Below are 20,959 nucleotides of genomic sequence, written 5' to 3' on the forward strand. Positions count from 1 at the left end.
CGCTGGGTCGTCCGTAGTATTTCCAAAGAGGCGTGCGTTCCGACGTAACTTTCCCTTTCATCCTTGAAATGAGAGATTCACGGTCAGGAGAACCGCGTCACCCCGCGTGTTGAGTTGGACGACCTGCGCAACTCTTTTCGGAGGAAATTCTTCTCCGCGATGCCCGTCTCGCCTAACGATAACGGGTTTTCGCGAATTTGATAGAACGTTGGACCCGAGACCCGCTTTTGGTTTGAGAACCTGTTCTTAAGCAAGGGACAGAATGAGGAGAGAGAGTGTTTCTCAGACCGAAGAGCCGTAACAATGAAGAAACGTAGAAAGAAAACGTGTTCCTTCGACCTTGTGGACTTGGAATATATAGCATATTTTGCAGAATTGGGTTGCAAACCTAAGTATTTGGGAGCACGAACCAAATTATTATTTTGATCATGCGTTGTTCTTCTGAACACGCTTGCTGTTCACTGTGAAATTTTCGGTAGACTGTATCATCAAATCCATTTGTATTCTAAAAGTGAGATTACTACGGTAAAATATGTTTCTATAAATCAAATTTACTTTACAAGAATTTTACCATAAATTTTTTATCGTGAGCAAACTCATATGCATAGAATGAGTAAGTATGTGATATTTTAACGACGATCCTGGGAAACGGCTATCTGTCCTCAAGCTGAGCACATTAAGTCATTTATGGAATATATATTATAACTTAACCCTTTAAACACGGCGGTCATTATTTTCATCTGAAGGAAAGTCATTTTAGTGTTACTATCGCATTGTATTTTCATTTTATTAAATCTGTTTTAAAAAATATGGCAGCTGAAGAAAAAGCTTTTTGGAATCATGGAATCATTTTTGTAGAACTGGCGGCGAAACGCAATATTTTTTTTTACATATTCTCTCTTCTCGGTGAAACGATATATGTAATCAAAGTCAATTTATTTTATAAAAAAAGAGTGTTTGTATATCTTTCTTTCCTAAAAATCAAGTTGTATGCTTTGTGCCAAAATAATGCTGACTAATAGTCTAATGCAAGAAAATAATTATCTGATTTTAATTCTGTGTATGAAGTATCGGAGTTCCGAAAATATCCCAAATTGGTAACCTCATAAGAAAAGCTGGAAATCGTGTCAAAATCTCTCATTATTATCCTCTAAATTATTTTTTTCGAGTGACTCTAGAGATTTTGGGTTCTGGATTTTATTGCTTGATGGAAAGAAATACACACATTTTCTTTTTCTGGTTCAGTATTGATACCTGTGATCATTTCATTTCTTTACAATTACATTCAATATTTACATTTTTCTCAATATTATTTCAGAAATAGCGTATTTCCTTGCCAACCACTGATTGGTTTTCTATGAAATCTTTAGACCTTGACAGTATTAAAAATTGTAGTGAATTAAAAAGAAAATCACCGAAAAGGAGTGCGATAAACAAATTTTCCGAACTAAGGTTTCTCTAGGCTGGGGATAAATAAAAATAAAAATTTTGATAAGGCGTACCATCTAAATCGATCAGACAGGAATTTGTAAAAGACATTCTGTTAGTATTTCTCGTACTGTTTTCCCTCGTGTTGAAAAGCAGAGGCAATGTTTGCTTGTATTAAAAAAAGTTTTGAAGAATTATGAAGACAGAATATACAATCCTATATAATCACAGAACTAATCTATGTCACTACCAAAGTTTAAAGATTTCTTGTTACAACCAGTAATGGCTGTAAATCCGTCATTAGATGCTTCATTGTGTAAAAATAGATCGAAAACTCAAAACAGGCTGTATTTTGCAGTTTGACTGTGGACGTTATTCAGAATGTATTTTCGTTGCAAAAATTATTTGCGAATCATTTTCTTATGTATGAACTGTGCATTTTTTGGCGGCGAGCTAATTTATATGGCGTAGTCTGATGGAATCGGTGAATATTAGGGAACTGGTGGCTTACATTTGTATCTGCTATTTATAGCTAATTTCTGCATTTTGCATGAAAATGTCGATAAGACATGTATATAAATTACCTTTTTATTTTAGAAGGTAACAAACGTTTTTATGGACATGAAGTTATGCATAATATTTTAAATATTTTGTTAAACAATGCACAAGTTGTTATTAAACTGGATTAAACATCCGGGTATGCTGTAATTTTGATTCAGCTGGCTTGAAACAGAATAAAAGTGTCGCTGATATATTGTTTTAGTTTCATAATTACTACTTGTTCTCTTGGACCAAGTCCCAAAAATCTTGCGTCAGCATTTTGATACCAGTTTTTATGCCTTCAACTAATTGGGGAATTTACTCGTATCTCCGTTTTTGCCAAGTGCATTACATGCATCTTTAGCAAATTCTCCTTTCACAGCAATTTTTATCTGAATTGTGATTGCAATTTTAAACTCGGAGTTTTGAAATGAAATATTTGTGGAGAATAAAAACCGCCTGGGGGATGGGTATGGAAGAATTTTCGGTGAAAGAGAAAGGGGCAACTAGGTGGCCCTCGACTTTGTTTTTTCAACGAAATTCAATGTATTATTACGTGGATTACCAAACAGATAATTAATGAGCCAACAGTTAAAAAAATATTGTGACTATATAACGAAACCTCCCAGAATCATTGGGAAATAGGTAATTCCTTATCCATTTCTAAATACAGACGTCTAATTTTAGCAGATTCATTTAATTACAGGAATTAAATCCTGTTATTTTATTCTACTTTCCTAATAATTTATTTCAGAGCACATGCGTTCGTATAATTCTATAATAATAATAATAATAATAATAATAATAATAATATAATAACCATCTGAAATTAAATTTATCGTTACGCTGGTGCTTTCTGCTTCTCACTAAGCCTTGTCACTATAAAATATTTCGCGCTGACTTTTAAAATAATTCAAATTTAAATGGCGTTATTGAATTCTAGTTAGTTATTGTTAGTGCAGTTTCCTTATGATGCGTCCAAACTTCAAACACCTTGCACAATATTACCCAGCCACCAGTATCAGTACCTGCTAACTTTTTTAAGGTAAATACATCAACGTTGGATGGCCAGTGAGCAAATTCGGAAGAGCTTCGAAAGAGACCCCATTGCCACGATGGAACCTTCCGTTTGAGCGTGGTCACGCCATCGGCGCGGCGTTTGCGGAACGACTTTTGCCCTGATTCGAAGCTAATTGTAAGAGGAGGGCCAAAAACAGCACGATACGCTTGCTTGATAAAGTTTCGTAACCTCGCTTTTTTTCAGTTTTCGCAGAATCCATACTGCTTCTCTCTTGAATATTTTGGCGTGTACAGGTCTTTTGATGTGGATAATCCCTTGCTGGTGAATGAGAGAAGGCCAAGGTTATCATTGTTCTCCGCAGGAGCAGATACTGCACAGATAAAATTGACGTACGATTTGTGCATTGAAATGTTGATTCTGATGGATCCAACTCTGTAAACCTAAAGAAAATTTACCCACATAATCAATACCTACCCTGTGCCCACCAGCGTCTTACCTTAACGATGTGTAATACCCTGAATAGTTCTAAGACATCTCGAGTAGGTACTAGTTATCGTATCATCCTCCGATCACAATAAATATAGGTTTCTGTTGTTCCAATTACGACTATAGTGGTCGTAATAGGCATGGTGAACCACTTAACTCCGAGACCAATTCCTGGGAATATTTCGAACTATTGTGTTCCCATCGCTTTAGCAGGTGCGGATAATTATAATGCAATTTTCTCATCGTATGATTAGTTTTAGATTCCCATGCCACTGCGAGAGTGTCTCTCTCCCTAGGCGTCACTCATTTCTGCCATCAGTGTTATTCAGTTATCAACCTCCACTTGATCTCATCTTTGTTCGTAAGATCGAAACTCCTCCGCGATTTCTCTTGCCCCATTTTCTCCTACATTTCCTCGTACATTTTTTATCCACGTCCACTTATCACACCGTTCAGTGCTATCTTTCAGCGAGTTGGAAGTGCGGCAGTATAATTCGACACGTTTGGGTGGATCCGATATTCACTTCTTGCCGTGTGAATGATTGGATCTTCAGTGCTCATGAAGGACAGCTATGTTGCGTTTACAGGCGTTGAAAATACTTTGGAAACTAAACTGTATTGGTGGAGTTTATTGCTGTCTTGCTAATGCTGTTTATAAATCGCCTGAAGTTTTTTACCGAGTCGATTACGATGCTGCTGACGCTCAGACGCCTCTTAATCAGGGCTGCTGTTTCCCTAAGGAGGAGAGATTCTAAAGACAATCTTTTACTGTCGTGTGAGGAGGGAAATACTTGACCAAGGGGAACAGACGGAAATCAATTGAGCGTAGTAAAAACTCGGTATTGTACTCCTTGGTTTTTTCCGCTGTCCTTTCCGTTAGCCTTTCGTTGAAATGAATGATACGGTGCATGCGATTTCACGATTTATGCGCGTTTTTTTCACATTTTTGTCTAGAATCATTTAGTCCCTTATTGTAATCTCTCCTCTCAATTATCGTAGAGACATGGTTTATTCCTCATTTTGCTGCTAGATCTTTGCATGGGTTATTAATATCAATCATATTTATGTGCATGAAATAGTATTAATTATTAGAAAATCCACAATTTTAATAGTTACTCGAGAGTTAATTTTCCATGAGACCAAATATTTACCAAAACGCATATTAAAATGCATTAAAAGTATTTTAAGGAGTATTCATGATGCGAGCTTTTCTCATAACGGCACCAAATGATATATGATTGCAACAAAGAGGTCACGGCGACATCTTCGTGAGACTTCGTGCTGTTGTCATCCCGTTAAATTAAATGCACTCCACGGTATTGGTTGATACTATACTACTCGCTCTAAATGACCATAGAAGGTAAAAGCGTTGAACCAGGAAGCTAGTATATAGTTTTTTTTAAATTTAGAAAACCAGGAATGTTTAATTAGAACCTGAAAGACGAGGTAACCAAAGTATTTCCTCATAAAAGGAGATTTAAATACTAACACCTATAACATTGGAAACTCGAAATCGAGCATTCTTCCAGTTCACTTATCTACCATTCAAAATCGTATTTCTCTCTTTTTACCATTCTGAATCTCCCAGATATGGAAGGGTACATATTAAAAAAATTCAAGTTAGATGCACAGAGTATTTTTACTTGTAAGTCAGAATTCCACTAGAATTCTAGAATATAAGTAAGTTAAAAGTTACAGGAAAATTTCATCAATACTTAAATTTCACTTCGCGACCAGTTTTAATACAGTTTTTTATCTTCAGCTTTAAAACGACTGAAAATGCGGCGCTAGATTCTCACCGCACTATCGACTCGTAAGAAAATAGTTTCGTTTGGCTAGGGTACTAAAATACTGCATAATATACAAACTTGCTTCACAGTACGGTGTGGTTACTCATCGAGTTTCCTCACATGCACCCGAAATTTGCTTTTTTCTATTCCTACAATTACTTACTATTCTTGGACCTTCTTACAATTCGGTGCCAATATATTTCCCTATTTTCCATCTGGGGCCTGCTACGATTCTGTCATGCATTTCTTTAAAAAATTCAACTCTCTCCCGCACCATATCTTAATCTTCCTTTCTTGTGTAACTTCCATTTCAGATTCAAGCGTCCAATTCTTCCAATTAATGACCCTACATTCTAATTAATTCAGTAATTGCGCAATGAATCACTTTTAATCAAACTCTTACGACCGAATATAAAGGTTAAATATGTAATTAATTTCTCAAAGGCATGATTCAGCAAATCCAGCGACAATCACACAATCTCATTAATTGTTACACCACTATCTCCTAAGTTCTTCATATGCTACCGATAATAACATCGTAGGTAATTGGATTTGTGATGTAGCCTCTGTTAGATCTTTGAGTGTACCAGAAAAGTTCATGTAGTACTTAACTCTGTGGGCGAAACGACAGTATAATAGTGGACTGTATTTTGTATGTGCGCCGGGAGTCCCACACTCTCCAAATCACCTCTCATCTGAAAGTCGGGGAATGTCGTATTGATTTTAATTAACAGATATTAATTCTTGTTAACGATATAAATGATAAGCTATTGGGCAGTGGCCAAAAACATAGATTTTAGATTTGGATTTCAGACTCTGTTCCCCAAATTTGTCATTCAACAAACATAATTTTATAGTAAACCAGGAATATTTTACGGAATGTATTTAATATCATGCGCCTTATTGAAAAAATAATTCTTTGAAAATTAGTGGCAAGAAACCAATCATTTGTGTGTTCTGTTATATGAATTTACTCTGCCAGATCATATATACTCGAGCTTAATTGGGAGTTTGTTGGTATTCTGTGTTGGTTAACTCATCTGTGTGTTCCCTCATCTCGAAGTCTGCATTTTTGCTGCGGTGCAATTAATGTCAATAAAGGTACCTCTTGATTTTTTTTAAATTAACTAGTCTAATCTGAAATTTGATTTGGTGAAAAGCTATTAAGTTTCATAACTAGTGGAAAACAAATAGATTTATTCATGAAACTCATATTCTGTGCACGCTCAACTTTCACGTCAAACCCAATTTGGCATAAGAGAATCTTCTGATCAAATTTCCCACATTCCTCCAATGGAAAGACGATAATAATCAATTTGATAGTTTAGAATCGAACAAATTTATATATTTATTTTAACTGTGTGTGAATCGGTGTCGATTCCGAACGAGTTATTTAAAATCTGATGAACTTTCGCATTCCATTGATGGAGAATGGACGAACTCCCAACTGGAACTCATACCTACCGCGCTTCCCATCGGAGATTCTGGGTAGTGTGTATGCTAAAATTAAGTCCCAGTGTTGCAATTAAATTAATAAACCACGCAAATAAATAAATCGTGGACTTCTTGGTAATTTAGACATTGAAGTATGTACAGCCAAAATAATAAATATGCATAAATACAAATAAATGAAATCTAATTCCTAAAAATGGAACTAAAAAAATCCTGAATTATGAGTACACATTGAGTGAATGGATAAGATAACAATAAGTAGAGTGAATGAGAATACAAAGATGCAGAGAATCCAATAACCAATTTCTACTGTAAATGGTACGGCCAAGGTATCACCAAGGTAAGCAGGTCATTCATACGTTGCTAACCCCTTATGCTAGCCATGCAACCATGGTATTAGAGCATGGGTTCCCAAACTTTTTTGTACCACGCCCCCCCCCCCCCCCCCCGCTACACATATCAGCTTTCCATTTTGCAATACCCTATTTCCATGGTGCTGTACATACCAACTCCTACTTGTAAAAGTACTTGTACTCGTACAAGTATGTGCCTACTTGATACGGTGAGTAGGTAGATTTTTTTGTTCACAGTTGAATGCGGTAACGCAGAATGGAAAGATTGAATAATTGTACGTATGATGAAAATTAAAACAAGTATAACAAAAAAACGAATATAATTACCTGTAACCTTCTTTGATAAAGTTTACAACTTTATTGGAACTTTAAAAAAACAATTATGAAAACTTAAAAAGACTATTTCAAAGATCTGAGGAAATTATTTTTGTAATTTTTTATTTATTTCATTTGGGAGTCACGCCCCCCCTGGAGTTTCTCCACGCCCCCCAGGGGGGCGCGCCCCCCAGTTTGGGAACCCCTGTATTAGAGCAAATGAAAAACAAGGGATTAGTCGCTCCTTTAATGCTGCGCGACTGTATTTACCGAGACATCCAGATGGATTAATGCTCCGAGATTCTTGTACCTCGAGAAAACTTTGTGCATGGGCTCCTGTCACCCCTCTTTCCCCCTTGATCGATTCATGGCTTCAAAATTTCTGAAACCGCTTCTTAACTTGAGGGGTAAGATTCTTAAGACCGGAAACACATAAGTCTAATGTCGGAGCTATTGGGTCGTTCAATCAATATTCGGAAACAATTAAAGGAATTTGGTGGACGGAACGGAATAGCGTTCAAAGTCGGTGGAGCATATGTTCTCCCCTGCGATATTTAGTATATCATTCATCTGATTTTTCCTTGTTAAATCTTTTACTACCCTCGCCTTACAAGTGATATTTTTGCTGGATTAAGATAAAATTCGGTGTTTTAAAGGAATGATCCAGCCAAGAAGCTATTATATTATCTGGGTTTATTTAAAAACAGCAGAATTATTTCGCAATATAATTTTTCCTGGCAAAACTATATGTATTGACTGTGGGGGGAGGAGAAAAATGGCCTTACCAATTGAATAATATCTATTTTATTCTATTGAGAATTGTTTACAACATCTCAAAAGCCTCTGAAAAATTTTTAGCACAATTTTAGGCGAGATTATATACGTGCAATTAACGTAAATTTTGAGGGTGAAATGGTGACTTTTTTTTAAACACTAGAGTTACGGCGAAAGTCTTTTCTCGCCATTTTCTCCTATTTTTGAAATCAGAAAACCCTAAATTTGCCTCTTAGTTATCATGATTTGGTGACGTACACGTCGTTTGGTACACGTTCAGGTAGAACCGCACATTGAAGGAATGGATGTATCACAAGAATGTAAGCAACAGCAAAACTCGCGAGGTCGACGTAAGTAAGGGAGAAGTACCCGAGAATGGGTGACTTGCTCGGCATGTCGTCATCAACTTAAGTGTGTAAGGTTTGCGGCCGTCGATTTTTGTGGCAAATGGCTCGAAAAGTCGGCGGCGGGTGGAAAAAATGAAAAATAAAATTTACTAACTTTTTACAAACTATATCAAAATTGAAAGTAAAAAAGGTGATGAACAAGCTCATCATAATTAAGCCCGCGGTTAATAAATAATCTCGATAATTCCCTGTCACCAAGGTATTTTAAGCTCGATCAATTTATGCTTAGCGGTGCCATAGCTATTTAATGCGTGGTAAAAATAGGCAACTTCCGAAAACATTATTAAAATAAAGCGTTTAAAACCTTCCCATTCTTTTATGTAGTAAACAGCTTTTTCACGACACATAAAATTGATATTTTTGTGAAAAAAATTATGAAACTCCTTGTGTAATGTATACATAGCAGTTCCTCCCTACTTTCATATTGCGGTAGACGGGAGCAGGGGCGCAGCAAGGAATTGAGACGAGGGGGGAGCAACTAATATTAGTAATACCCCCCTAATCCACCAATGTACATTGGTGGATTAGGGGGGTTTGGAATACCAGCTAGGGCAAGCGGGAGGTGGGCGGGGGCACTCCCCGAGAAAATTTTTAAGATAAGTGGTTCAAAATGGTGAGTTTTACGACTTTCGGAGGGATATTTTATTAATCTTTAAACTATTCTGCGCGTAATATTAATCCAATTAAATAAAATTACTTCAAAAAATTTCTGAGCTCCGTGGGGTTTTTATCCCCCCCAAAATTCCCCCCTCGCTGCGCCACTGGTCGGAAGAAGGATTAGGAATTTCAGAAAATTCGCATGTGGGTTGAGAAGTGGGTCCGTGCGGGTCTAATAAGACATAATAAAACCGAACTTCCGAGATATTCGTTTGGAAACGCTCACATTTCATACTATACCGTTTTTTAATCATATTTTACACCCACAGCCTACTTGATTCGTGGTGATTACAACGTGTTTGTCGCAGATTGGGGAAGGCTCACCCGCTTCCCCTGTTACTTATCCGCCCTGCACAACATGCGCTTCGTGTCCCAGTGCACCGCCCAGCTTTTCGCACATCTCACGCACCAAGGAGCGTCGATGAAAGGAATCACTTGCATTGGGCACAGCTTGGGGGCGCACGTTTGCGGCATGATCGCCAACCACGCCACCATACGACCACACCGGATAATAGGTGAGTTGCCGGTCGTCATAGCGACGCGGCGTTTAAACAAGTAGTTTGGAGCGGATCTCCATGACAGCATTGATTGGACGGAATAAAATATTGGCTCTTAGCAACAGGTAAAAATGTACTTTCAATTCTGTGATTTTAAATATTGATTTTATGATGAAATGGTTTAGGCGCGTAAATCAAAACGAAAATTTGAGGGAAAAAACGGGAACCCCGCCAATAAAAAAATCATATCATAGAAAAAGGTCTTCTAACCTTGGACACCTCTACCTTACCTTTAAAAATATACTTCCTGATTCATCTCTACTATGCCTACACATTTCGATATTGTTGCTCTGCCAAGCACATTACTTTTTAACCAAAAAAGTATTTATTTCGCTCATTTTTACTTTTTATCTTTTTTAAGTAATGGGACTTATTTCAGAGAAGTCTAATTTTAAAATGTAGAAATCAGTGTGATATTTTATTTTTATTTTTAGTTCATTATTTTCATTGCGAAGTGATGGCTTCTGTATGTGGTATGAATCCATTCTTCACATTAAAATTTTTTGTGTAGTGGAGTATTTTTTGGGTGTAAAGAGAATGTTTTACTGCTGTGTCATGGAAGTCAGCTTTGAATCTACGATGTTTCTGAACCATTATTGCCTAGGTTTTAATCACATTTTATTTTGAGTAATACAAAATAATTATGTTACTTCTACAAGTTTTAAAATAGTTAATGGCTAAAAGCAATTAAAAAAAATATGTTTCGTAGTAAGCCTTAGTAATTCAAGTGAATTTGTGAAAATAAAACTTAACTTTCGTGGTATAAAAGGAACTATAAAGATTTTTTAGAGGCTCATTCTGTATGAAATAAAATTAATGAATCATTATTAGTTGATATTTATGTTGAAAATATACTCACTACAGGAAGAGAACGCATTTAAAAACTTTTTTTTTGTTATAATTCATTGTCAATGAGATGCAATGCTATGGATGAATTGGGAAGGCATTAAATTTTATCTTTTTTATTTATACCAGCCATTGATCCAGCAAGACCAATTATTGATGAAATGGACAATATGGCATATCGTCTGTCCCCTGATGATGCAGATTCAGTGGAGGTGATACACACAAATGCTGGCGTTCTGGGGTTGAATGCTCCTTCTGGCACTGTAGATTTCTGCGTCAATGGTGGTCATTTTCAGCCACAATGTGATGTAATCAACCATCCTATGCGTAAGTTTGCTTTATCTCTTCGCGCTCAAACTATCTCGGCATTTCAAATTCTAAATTACTGAATTCTGAAATGCTTTTAATTGTCAATTACCATATACCTAATATGCCTGGAGACAGAAAATTTTCTTATTGAATAATTTTCTGGCTTTATGGGTATAATTATAGCTACATACTGCCGAATTTACCTTAGTGTTTAACATGTGCAGTGCACATCATATTTTTGTCTAATGGTTTTACTTTTCGTCTTATTTTTAATGGCACCAAAATCCAATGCCGATCTTAAGTGTACTGGGATTGAGAAGTGAAAGAGGCAATGCAAATATGTCTTGAGGAGAAAATGCATAACTGAGACTCTAGGCAGAACATCAGCTAAATATGAAGACCGTCGATGAATAAAGTACAACAATCACTCTTAATTAAATCACTCTTAATTAATCTCAACCAAAATTCCAACCCTCCTGAGCCAATTTGAATCGGTCTCAACCGTCCTTTGGTTAGCTTAATATAAAAACCCAGTGTGGATCAAACTTGGCAGTCAGTCTTAGCCCTGGCAATGATGAGGGAGATTTTCATTAAATCATTGACCTCAAACAGCTTTACATGGTGACAAACTTGAGAAGATTTCATTAATAGTATTCTTTGGGAAGGCAAATGATCTCTTAATGCTTACTATTTCTATCCCCCTCACTCACAAAGAGATTCAATACAAAGATAAGTTTGTATGGGTGAGGGTAGAGCTCATACAAAAATAAGCTACAGGCATGTGAATTTCACTCGCCTGTAGCTTATTTAGGGGTAGGCGGGCCAGTTCCTTTCCTTGGACCACATTGCACTTTGAGGATTTTGTTTGGGGTGTCCAAAGGCTTCACTCGGGATTTGAACTTGGGACCCCTCAATCAGGAGCCGAACCCTCGACCCACTATGTTCCCCTCTATCCTAAAATGTATAGTTCACCAAACCCTTCAAAAATTCTTTGGGAAGATGGACAATATTGTATCTTAACCCATTCCGTGCGGAAGACTTCTTAAGCAGTCAAGCTACCTCCCAGACCATGGTGAATGACTGCTTATACAGTCATGGGGCCTATGACGGTTCTTTCGATTCCCAAAACGTGTTGCCAATAGGTAAGGTTCTCCTTTCAATCCATCGCCATCAGTTGAAACCTTAGCGTTGTTAAGGAAGCAGTCGTTCTTGGATCCATCACTTTTTTTGTTACACGCTTCAAAATTTTGAAGAAAACATTTCTCTACAATTTTCAATAGGCTCCAAAATACTCCATTTTTCAATTTCAGTTTTGTGAATATTTTTTAATTGCGAATTGTAATATTATTAATATAAGTTCATAATTAAAAACTTTGGACCTCAATTCTAAAATTAGTCGGTCTTATTTAGGTGGGCTAGAGGGTGGGCCGAAAAAAAATTTGGGCGGGTCTGAGCCCACCCCTAGTGCTGCCAATGGGTAAGTCCATAGTAATATGCTGTAATTAATCTCTAATGATTCAAGTAAGCTCCCGTTAGTTAAGTAGTGACATTTTGTTCCGTTCAATATCCCATCATTGTTATGCCCCATGGAGAGCACTGTAGCTTAGTTGGTAGAGCACTTTGCTGCTGGTGGAATGCTTCAGGGTTGAAATCCTTGCTGAAGCTATGTGACACCCCAAACCAAAATCCTCAAAATGCACAAGTTGCCAAGGGAAAGGAACTACATGGAATGTAAAATTCACTTGCCTATTGCTTAGGATGGGATGAGCTTTACCATTACCTATCCTAACCAACCTTTTGGTTGAAACACTGAGTGAGTGATTGCATGTCACATTAAAATTCACTGTAACCTTTACTACATAACAAAACCTTCTTAATTTTTAGGATGCACCAAATTAAAATTCCAAAGTTTTGGAAAATGCACTTTATAGCAAAAAAATATGTACTTATATAATGGTATTTTAAATATTTTTCCCCTGCACCTTACATAAAAAATTTGTTATAAATAAAATTAAAAAGAATTATAAAAAATATTTTCAATGAAAGACATATAGCTTAAACCTTAAAATATACATTAACAATAATCAAACTTAATAAGTTAATTGGTTTAAAGCTAAAAAAATAATCTCATTGGAAAGTAAAAAAATAGCATCGTCAAAATGATGAAGGTATAATGACTATGTGACTCTGTCCCAGGTTTAGTAATCCAAGGATAAGTGATTTTTTTACATTTTTAATAGTATTTAGTTCATGGCATTATATAATGAGGATTTCTGAAGAATCATGAACTATAATACAAAAAGTTAAGCATCATTTTAATTTAGTGATGTTGTGAGCAGAGGCATGTAGATGGGGCATTTGGTTGGGATTTTGGTGGCCTCAATTTTAAATCCCTCAATTTTGTTTTTCTTGTGTTCACCAGGTAAATAGGATAAAGTTCAAAAGCTGGGTAGGTCCTGTGTTATCTCCAGACCTTCAACTATGTTGTTATACCACCGGCTATTATCATATTTTTCCCATAGAAAAGGGTGCAAATGTTTGTTTCATTCTCTGCCGTCAAAATTTAATTGCTAAGGCATTTAACTGGTTGTTTACATAACTTCAGTATTGTGTGAAGAGTCCATTCCTCAACTTAGTGTGCAGATGCCCTTGATACATAAAATGGAAACATGAAAAAATATGTAGGTACTTTTGTTTCCAGCTCTAACATAATTGATTTAACCTTTCAGGTCGTCACAAGTGCAGTCATTTTCAAGGAGTATGCCTATTAGCCTCTATTGTGGCTTCCAGGAAGCCTAGAGAAATCATGGGGTACCCTTGCCGCAGTGGCTGTCCAATGGGAAGAATACCCAGGTTGCGACCTGGAAAACCCATTCCCATGGGCATGGAGAAGGCAGTTGTAGGGTAAGATCCTGGTCCGTGAGGGGGTCATTTACCTTAACCCAGATTTTTAACTTCATCCTTCTCCTTGACAGTAGTCAAAAGGCAATCAAAAAAATTTTGTGAAATATGAGTCCATGTCTATGAGAAATGTATTTTTTACCATGAAAGTCTACTAATGAACAGTGTGAGTGGGACAGCTGCAGGCCCCATCACAGAAAAACCTGGCCAAAAACCCCAAAAAAAGGTTTTCCTGACAACAAATATTTATGGATTAAGTTAATGTTTAATATCCAGAGCATACTTGAATTGCTAATAATTGCTAATGTAAATCTACTTAATTTAGCATTCACTTAGGATATAATGGTGGAGAATTAATGGCAGATGAAGAGCAGTATGTTTTGAAAAATGCCTATGGTGGAACTATTAGTAAAACAACTATAAAATTTATTGAAAATTTACCTGAAAATTCATAAGTGAGGGCTTTAAGAACTATATATAAAGTTTTATTACACATATGAAAAATATAATTTGCAGTATACCACTATTAATATGGGAAGTACGGTTTTCATAATCTATACACCTTCTTTTTAAAGCTAAAAAAGCAACATAAATCAGAGGGATTACACAAGGCTTTAATGGGTAGTAATATTTTTATGCAGAAACCAAAACTCATATGCCGATACTTGTAGACCCAGGAGATTGTTTATTTTCATGTGGAGGGCCCCAGTCGGCTGTCCCCAACCTCATGCCTGGCTGCCTCGCTGGCTTGTCACTCATTTCGATTATGGCCTTTGAAATATTCAATTATGTAACCACATCTGGTCAGTGGCAGGTGGAATTGTTTAAAAAAATTTATTCCATGGAAGCTTTGCTTCTCCATTTCGCCGCAATCAGTTCCTTCTCAACATTTGTTTGGCACAGTTAGGTAAAATCTTGAAGTTTTGTGTTGCAAAGTCTTATTCTTGATAAATTTCATCATCTTGGACGAATTAAATCTAAATTCAACAATGTTTCACATCAAATGTTGAGAACTCTTAAATTGTTAATGTCAAACCCTGGGATCAATTGGCCCACAAGATTTTGGCTAGCAAATACATTTGTTATATATAAATGCAGTAAAGTTGCCTAAAGAGAAAAACCTAAGCACCCACAAGATAATCATTACAATTACTTGCGGCTATACCTTTAAGAGAGAGTAATTTGGGAGCTATAACTTGGAATCAGCTGAGCTATGAAGTATGTGCTTATCAAATTATACCCCTTGTTCTTCATACCTACCTCCATCCACAAAATTTTTATTCATATTGCAGAAACTGTACATGAAGCAATTATTGCAATTGTACAGCTTACTTAGAAAACCCTTTAATCATGACTGCAAGAGGTCTGAAAAGAACACAGCTGAATATATTCAAGGATATTTTCGATTTTTAATGTGTTTTGTAGTCTGCTTTTGACTTCTGATTCTCTTACATAATTGTCCGGAGAACTACCTTGGCAAAAGTGTAGGTCTTTACCAATACCCGCTCATGAAATACTTGATAATGTGTAATTATTTCTATTTTTGGCCAACTTTTTCTCATTCTGGACCATTCTGTGAGCTGGGGCAATGCCCAAGGGCCCCAATGAGTTAGATAACAAACTTTTATGCACTGAGAAAGGTGTGGAACTCGAGATTACAGGCCACTTATGGAGTATGTTGCACTACAAAAAAAATTACCATAGGGAAAGCATATTATACCCCACTTATGCCTGAGGGCCCTTATCTATGTCACTTTAAGTGGCACGAGGAAAATTTAATCAAAATGGGTTTTTGAGTATGTGGGTTTCATCATTTCCAATTCGACCTGAATTTGACCTTCATTGTCTAAAAAATGTTACAAGACTGATAAGCAATTCCATTTATTCTCTATAAATTGAATATAAGAAATCTCATTGTGTGAATTTGTGGAAGATGCTAATATTCATAATGAAACATAGTAGTATTACTCACTATGTACGTATTATGTAATTTAATGCCAACGACCCAGTTTTGGCTGCTCAGCACCATTTTATAGGAATTTTTGAATGATGAATTAAAAAAAATTGGTAAGAATAAAATACTTCACCACATAACCATTAATGTTCATTAAACATTGAGTTTTCCCATTGTAGCTCTTAATCTTATAATCTGCTGTAATACCAAGACCATCCCTAAGTGACTACATAGTTATAAGTCATTAAGGGAGAGTATGTAGAACTTTATTATCATATCATGACTGTTATTTTTTCTGATTCAGCCAAGTTTGTTTTCTGTTAGTATAATAATAATAATAATATTTTATTGGTCACACAAAAGATATGAATATACATATATAGGACCCGTCAGGAAAACATAAAAAGCAAATCAAAAATACAAAGAAACTCACAAATTATTATTATTATTATTATTATTATTATAGTATAGCATTCAAGTCTCCGTAAATTATATTAGTTAGATGAAGGTGTGGATATTAGCGCATTCACCTCCTTGCATGTTTATCATGCCGATGGCAACGATTGATATGGATTGAAAATTATACCATTAATTGAATATTAAACCATTTATCAGGTTGGGAAAGTCCAATTTCCATTATCATCAGATGGCTGCATGAAATATTTCATAAGAATATCAGGACAACTTGACACTTAGGTGGGTCATGCCAGCTGGGGGATGATTCATGTTACCCAGCAGCTTAAGTCATGCCATTTTATCGTCAAAACTGTTGTGGTGCACCGATGACCCATGTCAGAATGAACATGTTAGTTGTGTATTCATGACCATGAAAAATTACGCTTGGTATGTATTATAAGTTGAATGATAAATCCTGGTAAAGTAGTGGTGGTTATGTATGTATTTTTGATGGGAAATCTTTTATGGTTACGGGTAAACTCTTCTCGGCATTCACACCAGGTTACATTATTGATATTAGCCAATGTTTTGATTAACCTAAATGAATATCTCATAGACCAAAAGAAAAAGTCCTTCTTATGATGGCTAACTGCATAATGGATTCTTTTATTGATCTGCTTGCTAACAATTTTAAAGAGAGGAAATATTGCATGCAAACATTTACTATGACCAATGTAAATATAAGTAAATATTGATTGATTAACATTTTAAAACATTTTATTCCATTATACGTATATAAAATTTTATTTCCATTATATGCATACCACTAATTACTCTGGTTTATGAAATAAAATTAGAATCCCACCTCTGGTATTCTAATTTACCCAATGACATGGTTCATCTCTGGAAGTCATTTGGAGCTTTATCAGTGGAGAAAAATGCTGCATATTTAATGAGTTTTCAATCTTTTAGTGGAAGCACAATTTGTCTTGAGGTGGCTACTGAAATTTTTATCAATGATTAGTGCCAGATTACCAATAGGAATGCACACCATTGACTTAGAGACGAGAGGCTTTGGGGATGCAAATTGGCCGTGAGGTTTTCTCCTCCTCTCTTTACTCTGTACATGGGCGTACCCAGGAAGGGGCAGGTGGGGGCAGCTGCCCCCCCCCCTAGAAGCAAAAATCACAAATGTTTTTAAGGAATTTTTTTTCAAGCAAATAATTTTAAAACTAATAAAGAGCTGTTACAGTTTCCGTAAAATGTTGATTTCATTCAGCTTTTCCATGCTTAAATCTTACCTACAACTTGAACAACCATAGCTTGCCCCCCTCCCTAATTTTGATCCTGGGTACGCCCCTGACACATTTCTCTTGTGATTCCCTCCACCAACCTCCATAATTATTTTTGGACTTTTGACTATGCAAATAACCCTGGGAAAATAACCTCTTGACACCCCCTCCTGGTGGCGGTGTAGAAAAACTAACAGTAAATGAGTTGTTCTTTGATTGTTCACCTTTATTGAGCATTTTTATTATTTTATAAATATCTTTTGATGGTTTTTCTTAAGACCAGTCTTTCATTTTCAGGGGAAGAGGTACATATTGCACTGAGATAGTACAGAACATGTGTCCATTTGTGTGATATAGCAGACTTGATTTATCCTGAAGTGAGAGCAACGTCAACTCTTCAGCCTCAAAGTTTAGGTTCCATTGGAGCTCATTACAATTTTTTCTTAGCATTCCGACTGTGGATTTGCTGTTATGATTTCAGCTGATACTAAAAGCATATCAGGAAAAAAATGGCTGAAATCTAACTAGTTGGAAGTGTTTGACGCAGTCAGTATTATTAGGAATTTCTTTGAACTCATTGGCAATAACACACCCAGAAAAATGTTTTCATTGCCTGTGAAAGTGAGTGGTGAGCTTCGGTGAAAGTATTTAAAAAATGGTGGAACCTAATGTGTGAGTGAAAAAATTATATTTGGTGTACATCAGCTAATATCAATGTGCTACTGTATGTGAGTGGTATGGATGAAGCATTGACTCATATTTGAGAAGAAAGGAGATAGCTAAATTGTATTTCATGGCCAATGCATTTCATAGTTTCATTGTGCCAACCAATAAGTTGTAGTGTCTTGCTTGCTGCTGAAATTGCACCTTATACAATAACGTGATGGATAATTTGTTGGCAGTGAGAAAAATATCCTGACAAGTAAGGAATCAACCCGCCTTTAAACTTTGCTATGAAGTAGTTTTGTGCTTTTATTGCAATAGACCTTACTTCAGCACGAGTGACAGTGAAAATTTTGTGATTCTGTTCATTTGACATTAATATTAACCAAGCCACGTGGTTATTTGTATATGCAGGGCCGGAACTTGAAGCTTTGTCAGGGGGGGAGGGGCAAAGATCAGTATACTGCTCCCTCTCCCCTGATCCTCCCATGCTCCCTCCCTCACCCTCACCCACCACTAAAATAGAATACATCTATAAGCTATTTTTATGAGATGCTTTTTTTTTTAAATTACGCACGGTACGTTTGCTATTAAGAAGTTTCATCAATAATATTGTTGAATAATTTGTAAATTGATAATTATTGTTTTATATCGTAATGAGGAAAATGAAATACATAACTTTAATGAATAAACTATTCAAATTTTGCCACCCCCTGAAATCTATCGCCTGGGGCATGTGATGCCCTAGTTCCGGGCCTGTCTATATGCCTCACAATAACCTACTACGTGTGACATAATTTGATGGTTTTGTCTCCTATTTTTACAGGTAAGCGTTGGCAGTTATGTGCTTTACTTTCAGATAGGTGAAATTTATGATTTTCAAGAAAGTATCTTCACAAACTGGAGGTAGATTGTTGATGGTATGGGTTCTGTTGCATTGGCTTTACAACAACAGAATTGAAAAGAAGATCATTATGATGAGCCCAGTAGATGGATTCTGTGAATTTGCTCATCTGTAGGTGCGACATTATCCATGCTACTGAGGATATGGTTGATGACATGGCATTTTGCATCTGTTTGGTCTATTATAATTTATTTCAAGGTGAGATATTCCTTATAAGGTGAAGTATTCCTTAGAGCTTTAAGTTTCATCAATGTTTTAGACATATATTTACCATCACAGCTATTTATTATTTCTGCTGAGTTATGTCTCGAAAATGAGATGTTTTATCCATTAAAAATTTGCATCTTGAGAACCAAAGATAAAGAATGCCAGTGAAGATATTGAGTTTCGAGGAATTTTCATTACTCTTCAGCAAAAAAATTCAGATACTCCATCAGTGGACATGACCACAAGGAGTTTAGCTGGCTCATCCCATATAAGGCACCTAGGGACTAGAAATGTATGGTGTATTGCTCTCATGCAAGGGAAAATAATTGCTACTTATAACTTTTAAATATGTATTAATGAGCACGTGCAAGATATAATCATTCTTATTTAGGCAATAATTACCTCTTTTTCCAATATATTTTTTATATTTACTTCAAAAATTTATGATGAAAACTTTTAATGGAGAAACCATTTTATATCATGAAGAGTTGATATAAATCAAGTCACAAAATATTCAAAATGGGCTACCCTTTAAAAGTGATAAAAATTATTTACTTGTATGTGAGCTTTTTAATTTTTTTTATTCTAAACAGTAAGTTACAGATTATAACTAAGGTTTAATCAGCTCTAACTGTGAGAATACATTAGTGTCCACGAATTAAGTTAATCAACTTTTTTCGAGTATGCTGAAAAGAGTTATGCTTATTTGCTGTATTTGTTACTATGTAACTATAGACGACCATCATACTTGACATTATAGTTGTCATATTGATGTGCTGAAAGGCTATCAGCTCTGAAGTATACGCATATCTGGGAATGAAATTATGTGCTGTGCAAATAATTTTATACAATTCTGTTTATAGATCTTTTTATTGGCTGTTGAACTTGAAAAAATTGTATAATGTGTAATTATTGTGAGGATGCATGAATTCCAATTTGGATATTTGGGTGAATCATGCTGTTTTATTGTAATTGATGAACCTTCTATAAAATTTTGTCACAAATTTTGGGAAGGCAACGAGTTAACTTCGTAATTATGTTGGTTCAAACTTTAAATAAAAATATTTTTTTTAAACGTTCTGTATCATTCTACATACCTCTCATCTAGTACCTATACAGATGTTCACATGGTGTTCCGCAAATATTATTTCAGAACTCAGTAATATGTATTACCAAAATATTTACTGAAGCTTTAAGTGCTGCGTAGCCCAAAATTTCTATTGCTGTTTTCTTTTTTTGCTCCATGGATGGTACATCATTTGCTCAGTGGTGTTGTATTGTATTTGTAGCTATTTTATTGCATTTTTTATTTTGTGTACAAGTTGGCGGAACTCATTCAATGCATGAAAATTGTTTCCCTGGCTGATAGGAGTTATATTTTTTTTCCTCCAGGGAAAATGCTGATAAGAGATAAAACACATCCCTTGCTCCTAGCAGCTACTGGTTTTATTTTCTCCTCAACAGGGAGCTTGATTTACTTTCTGTAGCTATGTGGTTCATAACTGTTCAGGATGAATATAGATTTGGAATGGTTGGTTAATTAACAGGCTTTATTATGGTAATCAAGAATTTCAATAGCATGTGTGAGATGTGCAGACATATTCTCACATATTCTTACATATTCTGTGCCTGTCCAGGTGGATAAAGAGAAACTCAAATAAGAGAATTTCTTTACGGTAGACATGGGCATCACCACCTTGATAATGC

At 35.8% G+C, this 20,959-nt stretch overlaps 1 protein-coding gene across 1 annotated transcript in view; it reads left to right on the forward strand.

The window, feature by feature from the left end:
* Positions 1–18,739, forward strand: part of LOC124158155 (lipase member H-like) — a 45,943-nt gene extending 27,204 nt beyond the window's left edge. Inside the window, exons 5-8 of the mRNA XM_046533339.1 lie at positions 9,493–9,738; positions 10,756–10,953; positions 13,665–13,839; positions 17,776–18,739. Of these exons, the coding sequence (XP_046389295.1) occupies positions 9,493–9,738; positions 10,756–10,953; positions 13,665–13,839; positions 17,776–17,830 (674 nt within the window). The 3' untranslated portion in view covers positions 17,831–18,739. The remainder of the gene's footprint in view (positions 1–9,492; positions 9,739–10,755; positions 10,954–13,664; positions 13,840–17,775) is intronic.
* Positions 18,740–20,959: the final 2,220 nt, after the last annotated feature.

The sequence above is a fragment of the Ischnura elegans genome, chromosome 4 (assembly GCF_921293095.1).
Source record: "Ischnura elegans chromosome 4, ioIscEleg1.1, whole genome shotgun sequence".
Lineage (NCBI taxonomy): Eukaryota > Metazoa > Arthropoda > Insecta > Odonata > Coenagrionidae > Ischnura > Ischnura elegans.